The sequence below is a fragment of the Camponotus floridanus genome, unplaced genomic scaffold (genome assembly GCF_003227725.1).
Source record: "Camponotus floridanus strain SB8 unplaced genomic scaffold, Cflo_v7.5 scaffold11, whole genome shotgun sequence".
NCBI classification, from domain to species: Eukaryota; Metazoa; Arthropoda; class Insecta; order Hymenoptera; family Formicidae; genus Camponotus; species Camponotus floridanus.
The window spans coordinates 1,282,472-1,303,997 of record NW_020229226.1 but is presented as its reverse complement, the minus strand read 5'-3'; the positions used below and the strand labels follow the sequence as shown (position 1 = coordinate 1,303,997).

Below are 21,526 nucleotides of genomic sequence, written 5' to 3'. Positions count from 1 at the left end.
GCAATTCTACCGCAATCAGATTTTCCGAAAAAACGCTTCTGCTGTGGAAATTCGGTTTCGCAATCATCGCTTCTGCGCCGAACCGACCGTCCCATTTTGTTAATAATTTTACATCGACACGATTCCGCACATTTTCCATCGTTTTACCAAACACAGCATTATTCATTAATTTGTATAAATTTTTCTCGAAATCGTTTTTCGCGAGTGTTCTGAAATGTGTATTTAATTCTATGTAATTTCGAAGCCACGGAGATTGAGAAAACTGTAAAATTCTATGTATTTTTGTCACACGAAGGCCGTGACGCGTACATTGCTGTAGGTTACGGTAGTGTATCACGTAACGCTTCTTATCGTATAACGTTGCGAGCAGTTTGAATTCCCGTTTACCGGGCGGTTTGTCGCGCGTCGGGCAAAACGGTAGGTCGGTGTGCGTATCGTGAAGATGTTGCGGATACTCGAGATCGACTTCGAGGATATACCCCGTGGGTGAATCTAACGCTATAGATGATACGTCAAAATTCGACGCGTCGTCGACCCATCGAAAATCGGCGTAAGGCAACGGTTGGCACATTGCCCATCCGTATAAATTATTAACGTCAAAATACATCAAGTAAGACGATGGTTTCGATGGATCGTACGATTGTCGGATATACTTGTTATTAGCGCGCGCGTATCTGTTGGAACATTGGCTCAGACCACCGCGTATACCGCGTTCTATAAACATGACCATGTCGATATCTGTAAGCAACTCGAACATGATCTTTGTATACTTTAACATGGCGTCCCACGTGTATCCGGGCAGAGTATAGTAATACGCGGGGTCGAGTCCGTAACTTTTTATGCAGCTATCGCGAAAATTTTCGAAAATATCTGCTAATAACAATACGTCGATTTTGAGATACATGTCGCTGTATTCGCCCAGCGTTCGAATGGAGAATCGCGTCCAGATGTTCTCGGCGTGCGCGTAATCGCTCTCGGATATAGTTTCACCGATCAAGGAACTGTAAAACGATTCGCGCGGTGGTAAACGCGTATCTCGCAACCTATCTACCGAGTCGACGTATTCGTATGAAAAGACACCTTTCCGTGTTAATAAACTGAAATTTTCCGCGGATAAATTTTCAAATTTCGATTTTAAAATTTTGAGCTTATCTCTGTCTAGATAAGATGCTAATTTGTCGAGACTCGATGTAAGAAATTTGTACGAATCGATGAAACGTAATTTTACATTATTTTTCCAATCGCCTTCCTTAAAGTCGACATTTTTTGTAAAAGAAATATATTTCTCTTTCGTTATCGGGAGTAACTCGACTCTCCCTTCGAATGCTGTGGCTATTTCCTCGATAATAAAATGCGAATCGTAACCGGATAAATTGTGGAAAACTATCGGAATACAAAAAGATTCTTTGTAATTTAAATTGCAATTTGAATGCGCGGGGCCTCTGTACCGCCCGGTCAAATGACAATGATCGCGAACGCGTGTATCGTCTTGCGCGAACGGCTTTTCGCATATATGACATTGAGTGGCGTTGTAAAATTTTTCACACTCTTCGGACGTTAAATTAACCATGGGGACATTGGTCGTTAAAATATTCTTAACGCGAATCGCTAAATTTTTAAGATCTTCGACGAACCACGCTATACAATCGACGCTACGGCCCCGATGATACGCCGATAAAGATTCATCGTACGAACAATGCATATAATACGCTATACTAAATACTTGGTGATGTTGATACAATTTTTGTTGTTCTTCCTCCGTTTTAGCCAGAACGCATTCCAGGTCGGCATACACGACGAATGGAAGCCGCTCTTTCCTGTTGTAATTGTTGAACTCGAGCCACTTGTCCTTGTCGCTCGGCAACCGGATAGCGCAGTCATTCATCTCCCCGCAGTCGATGGCATGTAACTGCAACTTGTCATCTGAACTAAAATAATGCAGGCATCTGTAAAAGAAAAATTTTTTAATTAAAATTAGAACAATTTTTATATAAATTATTTGATATAATTATTTTATATTAATATATACATACCGGTCGCAGATATATCTTTGACCGTTGTGTTTGCTCAGTTGCGAGCTTACGAGCCTGGATAAATTTTTTATCCACGCGAAATGTCCGACGCTATTGCCGTCTTCCACGTATAGCAGATTCACGTGCTTATCTCGCTTCTGCTCCGAAAGACGTATCGAGATGATACTGTTCTTGTCTTCGACAATGTGTTCTTGTCGTGCCGTACACGTTGATCGAGATATTGTTTGCGAGTTCAAACTTTTTAATTTGATTTAAAGTTACTGGAAACTCAATATCTAGGAGATTCAGCACTGTTGCGTAATGCGGGTACGATGATTCTCGTTCCACCTTTCTTTCTGCGGGATATAGAGCGGCGACCACTGCCCACGCGAAACACGCATTGTCTTTAGACTGTACGTTAACCACCGCTCTTTTCATCATAATCTCCCGCGACAATTTAATGTGGCATCCCGCGCGCATTGGATTATATTTATTTACATTAACAGTCAAATTCTGTATTCGCGACAATGCCCAGCCACTATCGCGTTCCTGAAACTCTTCCAGAGACGTTAAAGTGGGCTCGATAACGCGGCGCCCGAACCACTCGCGTAAATCCGATGTGCGAAAGAGTTCACAGTTTCTCGTATTTATACTTTTATTCGCGCGCTTATCACCCGACACAAATTCACCGTTGAATATAGTATTTACTTTTACACTGTTGTGTCTTTTTAGAACGTCTTGCACTTGCTCGAGCACAATGTCTTCGGCATCCTCGAGAAATTGACGAGGTTCGATATAGTTTGCGTTAATCACGGCACCGGTCAGAATACGGCTGTCGAACGCGGTATCGATCTCTCGCCAAACGAGTCTTTCTGCGTTATTGTCACCGCTGTAATCACCGCTGTAATCACCACCACTGGGAATAAACCGTCTTTGCAATCGAGTCTTCGCACTTTCTAGTCGCGCGATTTTAATCACCAGAGATTGTCTATTTCCGCTCGAGAGCCGCGGACGCTTGACACGACTGCGTTCTTCGAGCTCTTTGATCAATTCCTCGCAACGCTGCAGCCACGCGAAATATTCGCCCAAGGTGGCAATTCGGCGAGATCCCTCCACCAGATCGCGTTCGGTCGGCTCGATGTTTTCCATTTTCTTATCTTTTTCGCACTCACACTTTTAAAACACTATGTCACAGTTTTCTACGGATGACTTTTGCACGCGATAAACAATACCGTTCGCTATCTTGAACGTGAAATAGACGCAAAAATCTTTCTAACGGAACACCGCTATATTTTTTTTTTTTTACTGCCGACGCGTCGATGGGCGTTCAAATCACATACTATGATGATTTGATGCGCTTCAATCCTTCTTATATGAAAGAGAAAACAAAGCAGCCAAATATCGGCGCTGATACGTTAAAAATTCTTCCGATAAAAAAATCGTAAAAGATGATTCTAGGAAGTGCCGTTTGTTTATATTGTTTATAAATTTATGTGCTGTGTAATTCAATGAGAGAGATAAGGATACGTCGAACGAAAAAAATCTAAAATTACTTATATCAGAGGTGAGGGGTGTACCGCGAAAGCGCTGATATACGAGCGGTGGAAGCAAGGGTACAAAGCAGCCAAACATCGGCGCTGATACGTTAAAAATTCTTCCGAGAAAAAATCGTGAAAGACGATTCTGAGGTACTATTTGTTTATATTATTTATCAACCGGGCATGCGACACAATATTGTTTATACTTTCGATAAATATATGGGACCGCGCGTACTTTTTACGAGGCGTTTACGACGATATGGCGATAATGTCACATCTCTATTATACGATCATAATCTCAATTCAAAAATGCTGATGTTTATATTATTTATAAACCGAACATGTCCGTACGCAATACTGTTTATCAGCTGAGCATGTAATATAATATTACCATAAAACATCTAACACGCGCCGCCGCCGAAATCCCTCCATCCCGCGTGACGTCATTCCCCCGCGCACCTCACCCCCCCTGAGAGGACCTGGGTTAGAACTCTCCTATATATCCTACTTATACTAAATAAATGAATGTTATATACTATATGAATGTTATATATAAATGATACTAGTATACCAAATAAATGAAAAATTGATGCATTAAATTATATAAAATGCAAACTATGTCTATCATTTTAAACAAAAATAATTATTAAGAGAAACAACATAAATTGTAATGATAAAATAATTTTTTCCATAAATTTATTTTGCAAACAACTATCATAAATATTTATTTCATGAAATAAAATTAAACTGCTGAATAAATTTATATATTTGATGTGTTATCTAATCACATTTGATATTGGTGTGGTATTACAAATATTAATATGAGTAGAGGATACAAAAGCATGTGCTTTTTCAGATGAAATTTTAAAACAATAATGCTCTAAGAAACTAAAAAAGTTTAGTAGTGTTGTAGGATATGTAACATTTAAAACGTAATATACCTTAAATAATAAATCAAGTGCTATGATTGGCGAGTTGATACTTGGAGTCAATGTAACATTATCAGTCTGAACAAAATAAGTTAATTGTCCTTTAATTAATATAATATAAGGCTGAATTGAACCTTGTGCCTTCTTTCTTACTTTCTGAATTTTGGTCTCTATGTTACATCCGTCCTATGAAAAAGAATAATTATATTTTGTATTACATATAAGAGATTATAAAAAAGTATGAAAATGAATATTTACAAAAACTTACAGGCCAAATTTGTATTAAAGAAGAATTAGGAAATGTAGTAGAATATACATTCTCGTAATCTTCTTTCCTCATATTTTCTTTATTAGCACTCTAAGTGATTTCAATAATTTGAAATTAAATTCTATTCAATTAAATTTAAAAATAAAGCCACACTTTTCCAATAATTATGTATATTGATAAATGAATTATAATATAAATTATATAATATATTCAAATACAAAATATTTACTTTCTTTGAAATTACACCCTTCTTTTTTCCTTTCCCCTTTCTCAATGAATTAGATACAGGGAGTAAATGCGCTAGAAGTAATATGGCACGAAGATTTTCTATAAAATAAAATAAAATAATTGCGATTAGTATTTTAATATACATGTAAATAATGTAAAATATTTTAAAAAACTGAAGTAAGAGTTAAACTATACCTTCTTCAATAAAATTTGAAACTCTATATAAATCTTGTCTCACTGTCTTGCAGTATGTAAGAATTCTAGGAACATAATATGGAGAAAATCTTGTTAAAAAGTTATCAGAAGCTCCGCTGTACAATCTGTCGAATTCCTCATCAATCTATAATCAAAAACATAAAAATAAAGTGAAATGAAATATACTTATTATAAATACATAAATTCTGAATGTTAAAAATATAAAAAAAGTAAAATAAAATATGTGTTTCTGTTTAATACAAATATGAAGCATTATTACTCACCATTTGACCAGAATAATCAGCTAATTGAGGAAATTGATCAAATATTTCATCTATTGTAGGAAGATTTTCTAAAATCCATTTTCTTCGATTTTTCATAGTAATGTTCATACATTTTGATATTGAAAATTTATTCGTTTCAGACGGTATCTTTAATTTCATCCATGAAATCTGATATATCAAATAAAAATGTAGAAAATTAAAAGAAGAAAAGATAATTTTTTTCTATATGTCATATTTATCATTAAAATAAATTATTTGTGTAATTTAAAAAAAATTATTAGTATACAAAGAAGTATCATAACGCACTTTTTCTTCATACAAATCTTGAGAAAGCAAATCATCTTTTTTCTCATCTGAACTTTCTGCAGAAAATAAAGGTTGACATATATTCATTTTTCTTTTTTTTGCAGTATATTTTTTCTTGGCAGGTGAAATATTTTTTCTAATTGTCCAAAGACGATATTCAATAAAACCTCTTTTAGTAGATGGATCATAGTAAAGTTCCTTAAAATTGTAAAAAAAGAAGATAAATAATTCATTTTATATAATAGTTATACAGAAAAATATATTAAATAGTTTTAAAAAAATAAAAAATAATTTGTGAATTTTTTCTTACATATCCTTTAGTTGTTTCGCGGTCACGTAATTTTGGAAATTCTGTTACAATACTTTTGGCAAGAGCTATTTTGGCTTCTTCAGGTGGATAGCTGCAAGACAATTTTACAAAATTTCATAGAAATATAAACTTAATTGAATACAAGTTAATTTCATAGATACAAAACTTACTAGTTATATTTGTGTGTCGTTACTAATTCAGAAGTTACTATTCTTATAAGACTTCGTCTATGACATTCTGTAAATATGTCTTCTGCAGCTGTCAAAACGTTAGCACCTTGTGGATGATGTAAAAGCGTCTTACGAACAGTTGTAAAACGCTACATTATATAAAATTTATAATTTTTTTAAAATATTTTGAATATAAACGCTAATTTAGTTATCTGATACAAAAAAAATATACCGAAAAAGATTCTTTGGGTATAGATATTTCTTCATTAGAAGTCGCAGTTGTAACTAAAGCAGTGTTGTTGCTGGTAGATGGTATTTCAGCTTCAGCAATTGTTGTCCAATTTGGAGAATTAATATTTGCAGCTAAAATAATTTCTCTTGTTTCTCCAACAATTTCTATTTGTTCTTTTGTATCTAATAGTTGCTCTACACGTTTAGCAACCTAAAAAGAAAAAAAGAAAAATAATGTCGGAAAAATTATATAAAACATTACTTTATTAGTAAGTAAAACATTACCCCAGAAGAAGTTTGAGAACATTCCTCAAGAAATTTAAAAATTTTTTTTGCTGGTCCTTTCTTTATTTCCATATCATTTAAGTCCTGTGCATTGAGTAAAAAGAAAGAGGAGCCTTCGATTTTTTCATCTAAAGATAAATAAAAATTGTAATGTATTCGTAAAAACAACAGCTGTAATAGTAATAGTAAAATATTAAGAATTATCGTTCATATTTTCCTAGCACAAAATATCGAAAAATCACAATAGAAGAAATGCATAACATAAAGATCAATATCGAGTTGTACAAAAAATAATTTAAGACTCTCTATTAAAAAATGTATTGAAAAATTACAAGTTACTTAATATAAAATTCAATGTGATACATAATAAAATATGAAAATTGAAATCATGATTTGAAAGTATATTTAAAGACTAATAAAATAAATCTTACATTTTTTGCTAAAATGATGCAAAAAACTCCATTTCCATCACAATAAAATGTGACGGAGACTAACATAAAAATTATTGGATGTTGGTTCTGACCAGATAGACAATGGTTTGTAATATGCAAGACTAAGACAATTCACAAAAAGCTGTAAAATGTTATGAATTTCCCAATCGACATGGTAGGCATTAAAATCAGTATCAAATAAATGAGTTTTATATAATGTGGTCAAAAAGTATACTTCATTTTTATTCAACATTAAAATTTCTTTAATACATCCAAAAAGAGGCAAATTTTTTCCGTTTTGTTTATCAATTTTAAGACATACTAATAAATTAAGTCGAAATTCTACACCATTTATTTTTATAGCATTAGTGGTAAATATAGAATCAGTATCAACATATCCTAGATCATGTAAATATGTACGACTTTGGCAATTTTGCACTGTAACTGTTTCTCCATTTAATGGTTCAACTCGAATAATTGTGGCATTTCCTTTTCCCCATCTAGCACTTTGAGAGCATTGAACAATTCTTATTAATGTTTTCGGTGGATTTTTAAAATTATGAACATTTTGTGCTCTTAGTTTGATTTCATTATGTTTGGCTTCATAACGCATACAGTTGTACAATTGAAGAGGTCCTGACCACAACATACAATCTGGGTAATGAGTTAAATGATGGAATTTATTTATCATATGTACATCAGGGAAAAGTTGTTTGAATGTTTCCAAAAAATCTGTGATGAGGGCTCTCAAATAAGACATAAGAGAAACTGTAACTTTTGGCGCAAACACGATTTCCATAATTCTTAGCAAAAGGAGAATCAGTTGTAGGTGTTCTTCTCCTGTCAAGACCCACTCAGAAATTAAGAAAGGGAAAACGCGAAGAAGACACCATATTTGCATAGCTTTTTGATTTAAAGTATGCCCTTTTACACGCAATATTCTTTCATTGAAATTTGCTGAAGGCTTATTCTTTCTTTCAACAAAACCATATTGAAATGATGCTATTCTGTTGTTAAAATCATCTATATGAAACAATTTCAATTCCAAAGTATAACGAAGTAAAACTAACTTTAGTATCATTGGCCCAATACCACAAAGAATATCATGCATTGGATCAAAAATAAGGTTTTTACATATATGAAAGAAACGAGATAAATGTAAGCAACACTCTCCATGCATTCCTGTTAACGTTTTAGCATTATCGCTATAGTTTGCATTATGCAGTAAATTTAAGTGTTCATTGTAAACTGCCATATTTCTTGATTGTTTAATTTCTATGCTACCATTATGCAAATCTTGCCTAGTATAAAGACACATTCGACAAAAGAAATTAGAAGATGGACCTAGCAAATTAAATACTTCATGGACAGCTAATCCATCCCCACAAAATGCAGTCAATGATGCACGCAAAATATATTCTTGTCCTTCTAAAAGTATAACAACTCCTTCATCACTTTCTCATTTTACAAGATCTTCTAAGAAAGGACTTAATATTTTTTTCATTTTATATTTTTTTATGTCAACATGACAACAAAGAAGCAAAACGTGAATACTGCTTGTTTCAGAATTCATGTGAGGTAGAAGATTCTGTATTATATAATAAAAGACTCCTAATTTGTGAATGCCAGTCTTAGAGCCAAGTGGATTGACAATTTCCAGTTCATCATAATAAAGTTGGATTCTAATGTTTGTACTTCTGAAAAAAAGGATGATTTTTAAAGTGCTGCCCATCAATAAAAGATGCAAGAATGCCATCATTTGATTCTTTCTCTGCTTCTATTACAGCGTGTATGTCTTTATTTCTAAGCACCATTGTTAAAGAATCTATTATAGAAACATATTGACAAGTTTCAAGAATTGTTTTTGATACAGAAGTGCCTGTTTTCTTATCAATTACATTTTCTATACGTTTATCCAAAGATATTTCCTGAGGCTTGATATATTCTGTACTACTTGCTAAAACTTCCATTTGTTGTTCAAGTGTTCTTAAACCTTCAAAAGATTTATCTATTTCAAAAGAATTTAACAAATTAATAACATCAGGGTCATTAAGCATTTCTTTAGATTGTAAAAATTGTTTAATTTTAGTTTTTAATGATACACATAAATTATTTGTTATTTGTTCATATTCATCAAGAATATCAGTTATAATGCTTCCGGTCATTGATACTTTTGATTGTAATCTAATTATTAGACTTATTAAAGAATCTCTTAAATTAAAATTGTCACAAATTTTTAAAACCTCTACATTATTTGAATTTTCAGATATTTTGTTTGCATCATTTTCATTAATAATTATATCATTATACGAAGAAGTGGATTCTGTATTTTCTACAGAAAAGTCATAATTTTCTTTTCGAGAAAAATAAATTTTTCTTATATGATCTCTTAAAGAGTAAAAATGAAGAAATTTTCGATAACAATCTTTTTGACCACATTGAAACCCAATTTTGTCTATTCCGCGTTTGAGTGTCAAACCATGTACTATTGTAAAATGTCTTGCCAAACCATTTAACCCTCCTTTTACAGTATTACGACACATAAAACATTTCAAAGGCTCCATTGCTGATATATTTTAATGAAATTTTTACGCATCTGTAATATTAATAAACATTATTTAAAAATGATTATTTTATAATTATTATCAAGAAATGTACTTTGCAAAATAGAAATGATAAATATATAAAAAAAGAGAGATGACATTTAATCAATTTTTAAATATAAATATATATTTTTGGAATGTGACAGTCGTATAGATAATTTGCAAAAGGAATAAAGTCTGAGATGGCATTCCGAGATGTAACAATAAATATATACTAAAATGTACAATTTTGCTATTTGATGCTTTATATTTTTAAATATGTTTGTTTAAAAAACGTAAAAAAAAATACAAATATACTAACCTTCAAACTTTTATCGTGTCTCCTCATCTGTTATTTCCTCGATTTTTATTCCTAAATCTTCAATGGATAAATTTGTTATTTTTTCCATTTCAGTCTACAATTGAGAAATAAATATTAAAGATAGAAAGAAAAAAAGTTCACGTGTCAGTAACTACGTATTACATAAAACACTACAAGAATGGTTATGATAACGAAATACATATAATTAATATAAAAAAATGTAATAATTATAATAATAGAATAAAATGCCACATAAAAGCGTTGAACTTACCGTCAATCATTGCGAACGGATAGTAGCTAACGTGTTGTAACTTGTGTTAGTTACGACGAACGATGCACGATTGGCACCCGGCACGACACACGTTACCGCGAACGCCGTAAACAAAAGAACTGAGAAAATATCGCGCAACAAACTGCTGAGCTTTTATTGGCTCGCGGTTTACTGATTTGCAGTGAAATCTTACTTCCACTGCCTAAAATCAGTAAATTGTAAGTCTGAGAACTAAGGTGGGAATATGTTTACTAAATGTCAGTAAATACTCACTGATTGTCGGTGACATACTGTTTTACTGATTCAATCAGCGTTATTTTCACTGATTGACTTTAAGAGAGATATTTAACTCAAATTTAACGAAAACATAAAGCTTCAGATGAAAGAATTTTGTTCTCCTGGCTTACTTGTTCTTCTAGTTTGTTTTAATTTTTTCATAAGGAATCACCCTCTCTGCCCGCTTGTATATTATTCGGTCGGATCCTGTATATTACATTATCTCATATACAATATGTTATACATTATACATTATCTGTATGTATGTTCTATATAATATCACTATACAATATGTTATATAAAATACCTTATCTTTATTGCACGTGTAATATAAGCGTATAATACATATGTAATCCATATTTTCAATATTATTGTTTAAGCAGCGTAATAAAAAATTCGCCATGTATATTTTTCTCCATTTGTAAATATTTGACACTTCAAATTAACACAAATATGACTATGATCAATCAAGAGCTTATATACCAGCTTTCGCATTTCCTGAAAAATTATATATATATATATGTATATATATAAACAATATTTCAATTACAGAAAAGAAAATAAAAGAAAAAAAAATTTTATTTGTTGCTCATAGAATATATTGATTCATTGACTAACATATTATTTATAAGACTTATAATTGATTATTGTTGTGATACGAAATGCAAATTGTTGTGTTTGTTTTCGGATAATGTTTAACATCGTTGTGTCTTAATATTATGTCTTGATTTCACGAACAGTCCGAAGTAGTAGTAGAAAATTCGAGCATGTCGTTGTGCTCCGTACACGGCGGCCACACCTATGCTTCTCCGACGATCCGTCTCTCGGTCGGCCTTTTAAGACTTCTTCTTACTGTGATGCCGTATGCACGATCGTGCTATGTGCATCATCGTGTCACGTCGTACTTGCGCGTTGTCGTGCGAGCAATTGTTCTTGGTTGCGCAGATCGTATTCTCATTTATGATTCTATTGTTCCGAGTTGCATTCCGATCTGGGTGATGCAGTCGATGCGGTCATGCATGAAGTCACGCTCACCGAATGAAGGAGAGATAAAGAGCGTGCAAAGATTGACTCGGAGCAATTACTAAGAGGCTCTGAATATTCTCCCAAACAGTAGCGTAATGCTTAGCGCCTATCAGATGGCGCAGTACCCAACATTCCTCCCTTGCTTAAGAATACTGTCCTCGGTAGGGGCGAGTTCCTCCCAATGCCTTGTAATCCGGTCAAAGTCGATGCGAAAGACGTTCAGAACGACGAGCCACTGCTACTAGAGGTTGTGTGGTCCCGTTGTTGAGAGGTTCTGCCTCCTCTCTTTCTCCTAGCGAAGTGTGAAATACTGGATCTGGTTCAGTCCGTGCTGATTCTTTTCCGGAGGGTAGTAGATCTTCGCTAATCGTATTGGATTTCTTTTCCTGTCTCTTTGGACGATTCCATATTTGATTGAAATGTCTAGTAATGAATCCTCCTTCACACACACACACACACACACACACACACACACACACACACACACACACACACACACACACACACACACACACACACAAAGCTGACGCGAGCGAGTGCTTTCCCTATCAGCCTAACAATTTTTTCAGGAATACAATATCCATTGGAGAGTTGAATTAGTACCGATTGACCTATAACAAATGAACTTGGCCTTTCGCCGTGATGAGTGTCGAATTGCTGTTTTATTTGCTTCTGCCGAGAAGTAAGACTTAGATTAGGTTTTTCGGTTGCAGTAAAAATATCTAATGGAGTTCTAAGCTTACGTCCAAAGAATATTTCTGCCGGAGACTTAAGATCTGGTACCGCATCACTGGGTGTGTAGTTGTATGCGTAAACAAACTTGTTTAATTCCGTTTCTAACTGTGAACTTTGACTTGTGTCGATAGAACTTTTCAATGTTCTGACCATTCTCTCGGCTTGACCATTTGATTGTGAATGCCCAGGAGGGGTACGCAGGTGAAGAATTCGAAATTCAGCGCAGAGTTGCGCGAATTCCACTGAAGTGAATTGAATACCGTTATCTGAAACTAGTACTTCAGGAGGTCCATATCGACTAAAGAGTCTTCGCAGATATCGACATGTTGCTGCCGATGTTATTGTTGAGAACCATCCTGCTTCCACGAATTTGGAGTAGCTGTCGACAATGACAAGTACCCGTTGTCCATGTATCGGGCCTGCGAAATCAATGTGAAGGCGTGACCATGATTTCCCTGGATTTAGATGTAATGATTCTTTGAATGATTTCCCTGGATTAGATGTAATGATTCTTTTACTAGGTTGCTTGCTGTGCGATCGCAATGATTACATTCTTTTACGTATCTCTCGATGTCATCATGCATCGCCGGCCAATAGAAATAACGTCGAGCAAGCTGTATCATCCGGCGGATACCTGGATGTGCAATGTGTAGTTACTTCAGTACAGTAGATTGTAGACGTTTAGGAATTATTAGTTTCTCATCTAGTAGATAATACTAATGTATTATCAACTATGGCTAAGTAATCGCGACGACGATAATATGGCATTAACTCCTTGTCAGTTATGTCCGATTTGAACCATCCGTTTTGTAGACGATCTATAACCTCAGGGAAAATTCCATCGCTGAATGTTGCATTTTGGCTCTTGTCCAGCCGTTGAAGATAAGAACTGTACTAATTTGTTGACGATCTGTTGTAGCTCTGTATTTGTTTCCTGTAGCGCAGCTACAACTTCTTCGAGGTCGGCGTCTATTACGTCTTGTTTTACATCCTGTATTAATCTTGAAAAAGCGTCCGCTTGACCAAATTTTTCGGAGTTGACATATTCTGTGTCAAAGTCGTACCCAATTAGTCGAAGAGCCCATCGTTTCAAACAATGTACTGTGCGTGTATCTAGACCTTTTGTATTCGACGTTTTAAACAGGGCTAAAAGTGGACGATTCATTTGTAACACGAAGTGACGGCCACATACGAATTTTTAAAAAGCAGTGACTAATGCTAAAGCTTCTTTTTCGATTTGGCTGTAATTCTGTTGTCTTTGTCAATGCTTTTGACATGCGAAAGACTGCTTTTACCTAGCCATCTGGGACGTGCTGTACCCAACATTCCTCCCAGGACGCCACCAATTTCGATCGAACTAGCGTCTGCTGCAACAATCAGAGTTTGTCTGGGATCATAATGTGCTAGTAGAAGTGGTCCGGCTTCGAATGGTGCTTTGAGTCGATGCAAATTTGGCACAAATCCCGTAGTAATTTATCAGACCTAAAAACGAGCGTATCTCTTTTGCATTCGTCGGAGTTCGCATTGTTTGAATAGGTCGAAGACGTGCTGGGTCAGGCTCAATACCTTTAGCTGAAACAATAAATCCAAGGTATTTAACTATTAAAGTATGAAATTTATTTTTTTCCTTTTGAAGTCAAAAACCCCATTCTTGCAAGCGGTTTAGCACGGTGTATAAACGCATGCTCTGTGCGTTCTTGGCCATAAATCAGAATATTATCAAGATAGACGAGTACGCCTGGAATATCTGTAAGTGCCTGTTCCAGCGTACGTTGGATAATTGCAGGAGCTGGTTTTAATCCAAAAACCAACCGATTGTAAGCAAATAAACCTCGATAAGTATTTATTGTTGTTAGCTTCTTACTTTCCTCATCCAGTCTTAGATGGAAATAAGCATCAGATAAATCTAGTTGTGAGAAGATAGAACTTCCTCGAAGTTTTGCCATAAGTTCCTCTATACCTGGGATTGGATAATCCTCCGCGTCCAGTGCGTCATTTAATCCTGTAGAGTAGTCTGCACAAATACATATTTTCCCATTTGCTTTGCGTGCAACTACTATGGGCGCAGCCCATTCCGAAAAGTCGACTGGCGTTAAAATTCCATTTTTAACGAGTCTATCCAGTTTTTCATTGACTGGTTCTTCTAATGCGAGTGCGATTGGACGTCGTGGAATATGTTTCGGTTTCGCATCTGGTTTAAGCCGCAGATAAAAAATTCTATGAATTGTTTATGAAATGAATTTATCGTAATCGTATTCATCATTTACAGATTTCCGACGACTCCTGTCGTCGGAGGCAATTAAGCCAAGCTCATCTATTGCCTGAGAGCTAATTAGTGCAGTTTCTGGACGATCAAGTACGATGACTGGTGCTTTTATCATACAATCTTTGTAGCCAAATAAGGCGTTAAAAAATCCTATGGTATGCATTGGATGTCCTGAAACATTCATACATGAAGTAGTAAGAGGTTGGAGTTTTGGATGACCAATTCGTGTCCAAATTTCTCTCCCGATCGTAGTTACGTCCCCTCCTGTATCCAGCTGCATTTTCAATGGCTTTTTGTTGATAGTAATATGCACGAATTTGCGATACTGATATCTTGTGCCTAGAATACCTTGTAATGTGACAGTATTTATTTTATTTCGTTGCTTCGATAAGCAAATTCTAGCAATGTGTCCCGTTTTCTTGCAGATTCTGCATTTTCTGCATTCTGCGTTCTTAAACGGACATGCATCCCGTCTGTGTTTCGTGGAATCGCAGCCATAGCATGGCGATAATGTAGTAGAATTTGTCTTTTTTTTGTAATGCAGTGTAGTAGGACTTGTTTTCTTTTCGTAATATTTACCTTTCTTTTTAGATGAATTATTCGTTGACTGGCTGACCGCGTTGATTTCGGAGAAGCGTTGTCCTTCAACGCGCATGACGTCAACCGTGCGGTTCGCATGTGCGTAGCAGATTTCTCTAATGTCTTGAAATGTACAGTTTTCTTTTTCTGATGCAATCTTGAAGAGGACTGTTTGCTCCGTGTAGTAGGTGTGATCGCTTAAGGCGAGAGCCGTTAGCAGAATTTTGAGTCGGCATTGAAATTATCGAGCTCAAAGGCATCTTCCAGAACATTTATTTTGTTAAGTATTTCTATTACCGTAGCTGGCGGGGAAGCACGAAAATTGAGAGCTTCAAAACGACGTTGAAATAACGTTTTATCATGAAACTGTTTTCGAAGATGTTGCGCGAGATCTACAAGAGACATCTCCTGCGGTTTCTTCGACGATAAACGACTAAGTAATTGTTAATACTCGTCGTATTATATCCCCCGAGAGCATTAAGAAGTAGCTCTTTGCACTCCGTATCGGTTAAACTCTTCGTTCCTTCTGCGAAAGTGTTTTTATGTCATTGAAACCATAATGTGAAGGTTTTACCCCTCGTAGGATCATGAACGAATTTACCGAGCCGTGTAGCCAAATTTGCGAATTGTGACGATCTTGCAGTATCGTCCGTTCTCGATATTTTATGTCATAGTATCTCCGCCATTTGCTTTTGTGACTCACCGATCTGACGTAATGTCAGCTCCTGGTTTTGCGCAGTTTCTGCTAGCGCTTGAAGTATTCGGTCCATTTTCTTGCAGGTTCAATAAGCTGCAGCGCCAATTGTTGTACTTCAGAGTGCCAATTGTTGTGTTTGTTAGTTTTCGGATAATGTTTGTCACGGTCGACTTTCACGAAACAATGTCGGATAGTCGCAGTCGGGATCAGCATTCGCGATTTCGGATAGGCAAGCTAAAGAATTATCTTTGGTATTGCGGAAACAAAAAAAAAGAAAACTTCGTTATTATTATAATGAAAAGAAAAGAATACAAAGTGTGAGCGTAATACAGTATAGGCGAATAAATGCAGGAATGCGCGTGTATAGATGCGAGAATGTGTGTGTATAAATGTAAGAACGCGTGTATATAAATGCGAGAACGTGTGTGTATAAATGTGAGAACGTGTGTGCCTAAATGCAAGAACGCGTGTATATAAATGCGAGAACGTGTGTATATAAATGTAAGAATCAATCGAGGGCAACGGTATCCGGTGTACAATCGGTAGCTCGGTATCGTTTATTTGATGCGGTAGATCGGTAGCGTTTATATGTAATGCGGTAATTCGGTATCGTAAAGATTATGCGGTAGGTCGGTTTCGTTAATATCACGTAAAGTTCGGGAATTGGAATGCGTTTAAAGTCCGTCGTGTAGACAACAAAAACGCGTCAGCTGTGTTGTTTCGCCTGAGAGCAATGCCCTCGCAAGTCGCGGCGCGTATCTCGGCTTTTATAATCGTATAACGGTTTATATTTGAGACGCTCGGCTTTCGTGAATTTGATTTTGATTCTTATTAAATCTCTCTCGGGGAATGAATGTCACGGGATTCCGCCGTGCGAACGAGAGCATTCGTCGGAGGCAGCTTTGCTCTCTACTTCCTGATAATTTGCAACGGCGGTACGGTGGCGGGATGTATTGCCGGGGTCGAGATTTCTCGACGGTGCCGGAGTACTCTCCAGCGCGGTTTCCCTTAGGCAGAGTAATTCGAGTCTAGGAAGCGCGGCCCTAAGTCCGAAACTGAGAGAACTCAGCTGAGGCAGAGTACGCTCTACCTTCTGTTCGGGGCTCGGCTGGCTTTGTTTCTAGGAATGGATCGTGATCTGGATTATTGGCTTGGAGCAAGCGGAATCGGGATCTATCTCTAGATTTATTCGAGGACCCTTTTTATACCCCGGTTAATTAGTCTCGCGTACAAAACAGGTGCCCCCACCGAGCGATTAAAAACGGTAACGGAATCGCTTGGTGGGGTGTCCCGGCGCTCTCGGTTTGTTTCGGTTTTGCCCGTTCGAAATGCTCGGATTTTTTAACGAAAATTTGGCGCGGTGCGCCTCTGCCTTTGCTCGGCGGATGTTTTTCCGGGCGGCAGTTTCCGGCTGGTGTTCGGCCGGAAAGACTAGTAACGTGCGCTGGGGTGCATCGTTTCCCTCCCCATTACCCCCCTCGTCGAATGTGCCTGAACTCGAGGCACTCACGCACTTCACGCTCGGTGTTCAGCGTCTTGTCCACGGACGGACGGAATAAACGAGTTTTACAAAAAAATCGCTCGCTTACTCGATTTTACGACGGTAACGCAGTTTCTCATCCCTGCTGAACCGTAAAATCCAGCGGCCCTGCGGTGTCCTGGGCTTGTACGGGCGGCTGACGTGGACTGCAAAGTGTGGTACTTCGAACACGAGGCCGGGCTCGACCTCGACTCGGATGGGCAGTGCTGGGATGGGTCCCATCGGCTTTAATATCTCCGGCTGCGGCTGCGGCGTTGACCTCGCTGATGGCAGTGATGGCCTCTCATAAGGCCTAGTCGGGCGCCTGGATGGTGGTGGCGGCGGTTGGGCCAGAAAAATCTCCCGATTTCTGGTGTTCTCGCGGAACGTTGCACCAGCGTTCCGACCCTTGGCGGCCGTGACTGCGGTGGTTGCTGCGGCTCAGGTGGTGGAGCCGGTGGTGCAGGTTGGGCCTCGGTGCTGGCGGAGGGTTCCCCGAGATACTCCTCGATCGCCTTCAAAATTTCTTCGCTGTTCGACATTTCGCACTCAAGTGAGCTTTTGATCCAGCTCAGCTGTCGTTATCATTCTCCTCGTCGGTGTTATTGTTGTTGTCTTCGTTGTCCTCTTTGTTGCTTAGCTGACTGTTTGCCGCTTTCAAATCTTGTATATGAACATGACGTAGCCACTTTCCGCGTTTGTTCCGGAGATCGACGATTACCGGCGAAATTAAACGACGAACCTCGAACGGCCCGCTATACTTGGGCGCTAGCTTTGCATTAAAGCTATCCGCTTTTTTTGATAGAAGATGGTTTTTTCTCCAAACCCAGTCGCCAATTCTCGGTTTCCAGGTTCGCCTTCGGAGATCATAGTGGTGTTTTTGTCTCTCGAAAGCTCTGGCGAGATGGACTTTCACTAATTCATATGCTTCCTCTAGTTGGCGTCTTATTATTTCTGGAGCTGGTGCTATCTGATCTGGTTGATTTTCGGCTGCTGGCGAGACAAGTTCGCGGCCGAAATTTACATAAGCTGGTGTGTAGTCGGTGGCGTCGTGGGTCGCTGTGTTATACACAAATTGCGGCACCGGTAATTTCTCGTCCCACGTCTTCTGGTCTTTCCCCGCGAACTGCGCCACCATTGTTTTTATCATTCGATTTGTTCTTTCCACCGGGTTGCAATGGGGAGCATATGCAGGTGTTGACATGCCTGATGTTGCATTCCCTCAACCTGTCTTCTTGTTGGTTAGATCGTAGCTGGGTCCCGTTGTCTAATAGAATGATTTCCGGTCTTCCATGTTTCAACAGGATGTTGTTGGTTACAGCCTGTGTTACTGCGTCTGCGGATGCCCTTCATAGGGGTACAAGTTCCAGTCACTTCGAGAACCTGTCCTGCATAACCATTAACCATGTGTGTCCTTTTTTCGATCGCGGCAGTGGCCCGACCAGATCAATGCTGACTTGTTCCCAGGGCCTTTTTATCTCGGTTGCATGAAGTTTCCCCCCCGGCCTTTGTTGTGTCGCCTTGTAACTCTGGCATGTCCCGCAGTTCCGGACGTGTCTGGCGATGTCTCTGAACATGCCCGGCCAATAATATTCCTCCGCGATTCGTGTGATTGTTTTCGCTAACCCGAGATGTCCGGCTCGTTGTGAAACGTCGACATCACCCTCTCCCGTAATGGTGTGAGAACACACAGCTTCCACTGCTCCTCACTGCTCCTCTCCTTAAAGTCCAGGGAATGTATTATATGCCGGTAGAGTCGCCTCTCCTTGATTCGGTACTCCGGTCTTTTTGCTGGTTCTTGTTGTGTTTCTTCTCGCAAGCGATCGTACCACCGGCAGCGATTTAGCTTCTTCAGGGCGCGGACTTCCGGGCGGCGTGAGAGGGCGTCCGCCACTTTGTTTAGTACTCCCCGGCGGTACTTGACGTTAAAATCGTACTGCTGGAGCTCGAATACCCAACGCCCCAGTCGTCCCGTAGGTGATTCTAGTTTTTGCAGCCACTTGAGGGCCTGGTGGTCAGTGATTAGTGAACGCGTACCTCTCTAGGTAATTTTTCATTCGCCGGATCCCCCACACGACTGCAAGGCATTCGAGCTCCGTTGCACTATAATTTCTTTCTGCTGTATTTAACGTGCGACTCGCATAGGCTACGACGACGCGCTCGCTGTCATCGTATTGCTGGGTTAGCACCGCGCCTAAACCTGTCATACTTGCATCGGTTTGCAGATAAAACCGCCGCGTAAAATCTGGGCATGCCAAGACAGGTGCGGACGTTAATTTTCTCTTGATCGTCAGAAATGCCCCGCTTTGCCCCAGGCCCCAAATCCATCGCGCGTTTTTCTTAGTAAGTTTCGTGAGCGGGGCTGTGATCGTGGAGAAATTCGCGATAAAACGCCTATATCAGGAAGCCATCCCGATGAATTGACGTACTTGTTTTACCGTTCGCGGTTCTGGCAAGTTAGCTACGGCGCTAACTTTCTGTGGATCGGTTTTTATCCCTTCATGATCGATTATATACGCCAGATACCGTAACTGATCTACGCAAAATTTGCACTTGTCTCGGTTCAGTCTAAGGCGCGCCTCTCGGCGGAAAGTCTCGAAGAGCAACTTGAGGTGTTCACTAAAAGTTTCGCTGATGACGATGATGTCATCCAAATAGACGAAGACATGAGGTTCCAAATCAGGTCCTATCACGGTGTCTAATAATCGCTGGAACGTTGCAGGGGCTGAATGCAATCCGAACGGCATTACTTTAAACTGAAAAAGTCCCATTCCAGGGACCGTAAACGCTGTTATTGGTTTGCTTTCCGGTGTGAGTGGCACTTGCCAGTATCCGTTTTTTAGGACTAATGTCGATAGATATCGTGCCCCTCTTAACTTATCCAATGTCGCTGGAATCTGCGGCAGAGGGTAGGCGTTCTTCTGCGTGGCCTCATTAACCTATCGGAAGTCGATGCAAAAACGATGTTTCTTGTCCTTTTTCTTGACCACGACTGGCGAGCATGACATGTGAAGGTTCAATTACGTCGTCGGTTAACATTTTTCCAACTTCTTCGTTGATGACGGCCTGCATGGCCGGGTTTCGAGGCCGGTATCTTTGTTTTATCGGTGTTGTATTTTGCAATCGTATTTCATGCTGAATCTTATCCGTAGTTCCATGGATGTCTTCAAACTCTCGTAACTCCTCCTCTAACAAGGAGAGGTCGCGACCTTGGGGTCACCGAATTAAATAAAATTTTAATTGCGTGTAGTACTCGACCAAAGAAGTTTTTGAGGAAAGTGAGAGGACGCAACGCTCAGCCGTTTAGAAAAAAAAAAACCAAGTGAAAAATAGGCCGTATCTTGTATACCGGTAAGTTTAGACTGATCGTCAAGTAAGCGGTGTAGCTCGAGCGGTAAAGTCCGATACTATTATGCTGCTGGTCACAGGTTCGATCCCGACTTGTGATAGTTTCTTTTTTTTCATTTTTTTTACGCGAAACGTACAATATTTTTTTAATGAAAAAAATTAAATAAATAATTTAATTTTTTTGTTTTCATTTTATTTTTATTTTAGAAAAGGCAATTATTTATGATATGTTAATTTATATTAAATTTTATAAAACGTCACAATTCTATATATTCTACTCGATACTAACAAAAAAATATATATAAAATTATTATGCCACTTATTAATTAATTACAATCGATCTGCACAGAATGTACAGGATGATGATAGTGAATAACAATTTTAACACTAAAGTTTGTCGTAATTTTATATTTAATTATAATTAATTAAAGTTAAAGTCTGGCTAGGATCGAACAAGATTTCAAATGCTGTTGTATAGATATATACATAACACAATAGAAAAGGCAGAAAGGGACTAAAAACCGTTACTTGATGAAAACAGGTATACAAGTAACGGTTGGAGCAGTAGCGAAGTTGACAATGAGATTAAAAATTATGTACCGAATATTTTTCGTATTAAATTATAATTAATTAATAAGTGGCATAATAATTTTATATATTTTTTTTGTTAGTATCGAGTAGAATATATAGAATTGTGACGTTTTATGAAATTTCATAT

At 37.9% G+C, this 21,526-nt stretch overlaps 2 protein-coding genes and 1 pseudogene across 2 annotated transcripts; all 3 read right to left on the bottom strand.

Annotated features, from left to right (window-relative positions):
- Positions 1–5,590: 5,590 nt before the first annotated feature.
- On the bottom strand, positions 5,591–6,778 carry LOC112639552. The gene is made up of 6 exons (XM_025413940.1): positions 6,734–6,778; positions 6,473–6,682; positions 6,241–6,389; positions 6,071–6,161; positions 5,928–5,958; positions 5,591–5,622 (listed from the first exon to the last, which is right to left on the bottom strand). The coding sequence occupies exons 1-6, from the start codon at positions 6,776–6,778 to the stop codon at positions 5,591–5,593; spliced, it is 558 nt and encodes a 185-aa protein (XP_025269725.1).
- Positions 6,779–8,548: 1,770 nt separating this feature from the next.
- On the bottom strand, positions 8,549–9,751 carry LOC112639367 (annotated as a pseudogene).
- A 2,110-nt stretch (positions 9,752–11,861) lies between these two features.
- LOC112639550 (uncharacterized protein K02A2.6-like) lies at positions 11,862–15,320 on the bottom strand. Its single transcript, XM_025413933.1, has 7 exons — positions 14,678–15,320; positions 14,069–14,590; positions 13,882–13,971; positions 13,695–13,766; positions 13,290–13,545; positions 12,268–12,928; positions 11,862–12,056 (listed from the first exon to the last, which is right to left on the bottom strand). The coding sequence occupies exons 1-7, from the start codon at positions 15,318–15,320 to the stop codon at positions 11,862–11,864; spliced, it is 2,439 nt and encodes an 812-aa protein (XP_025269718.1).
- Positions 15,321–21,526: the final 6,206 nt, after the last annotated feature.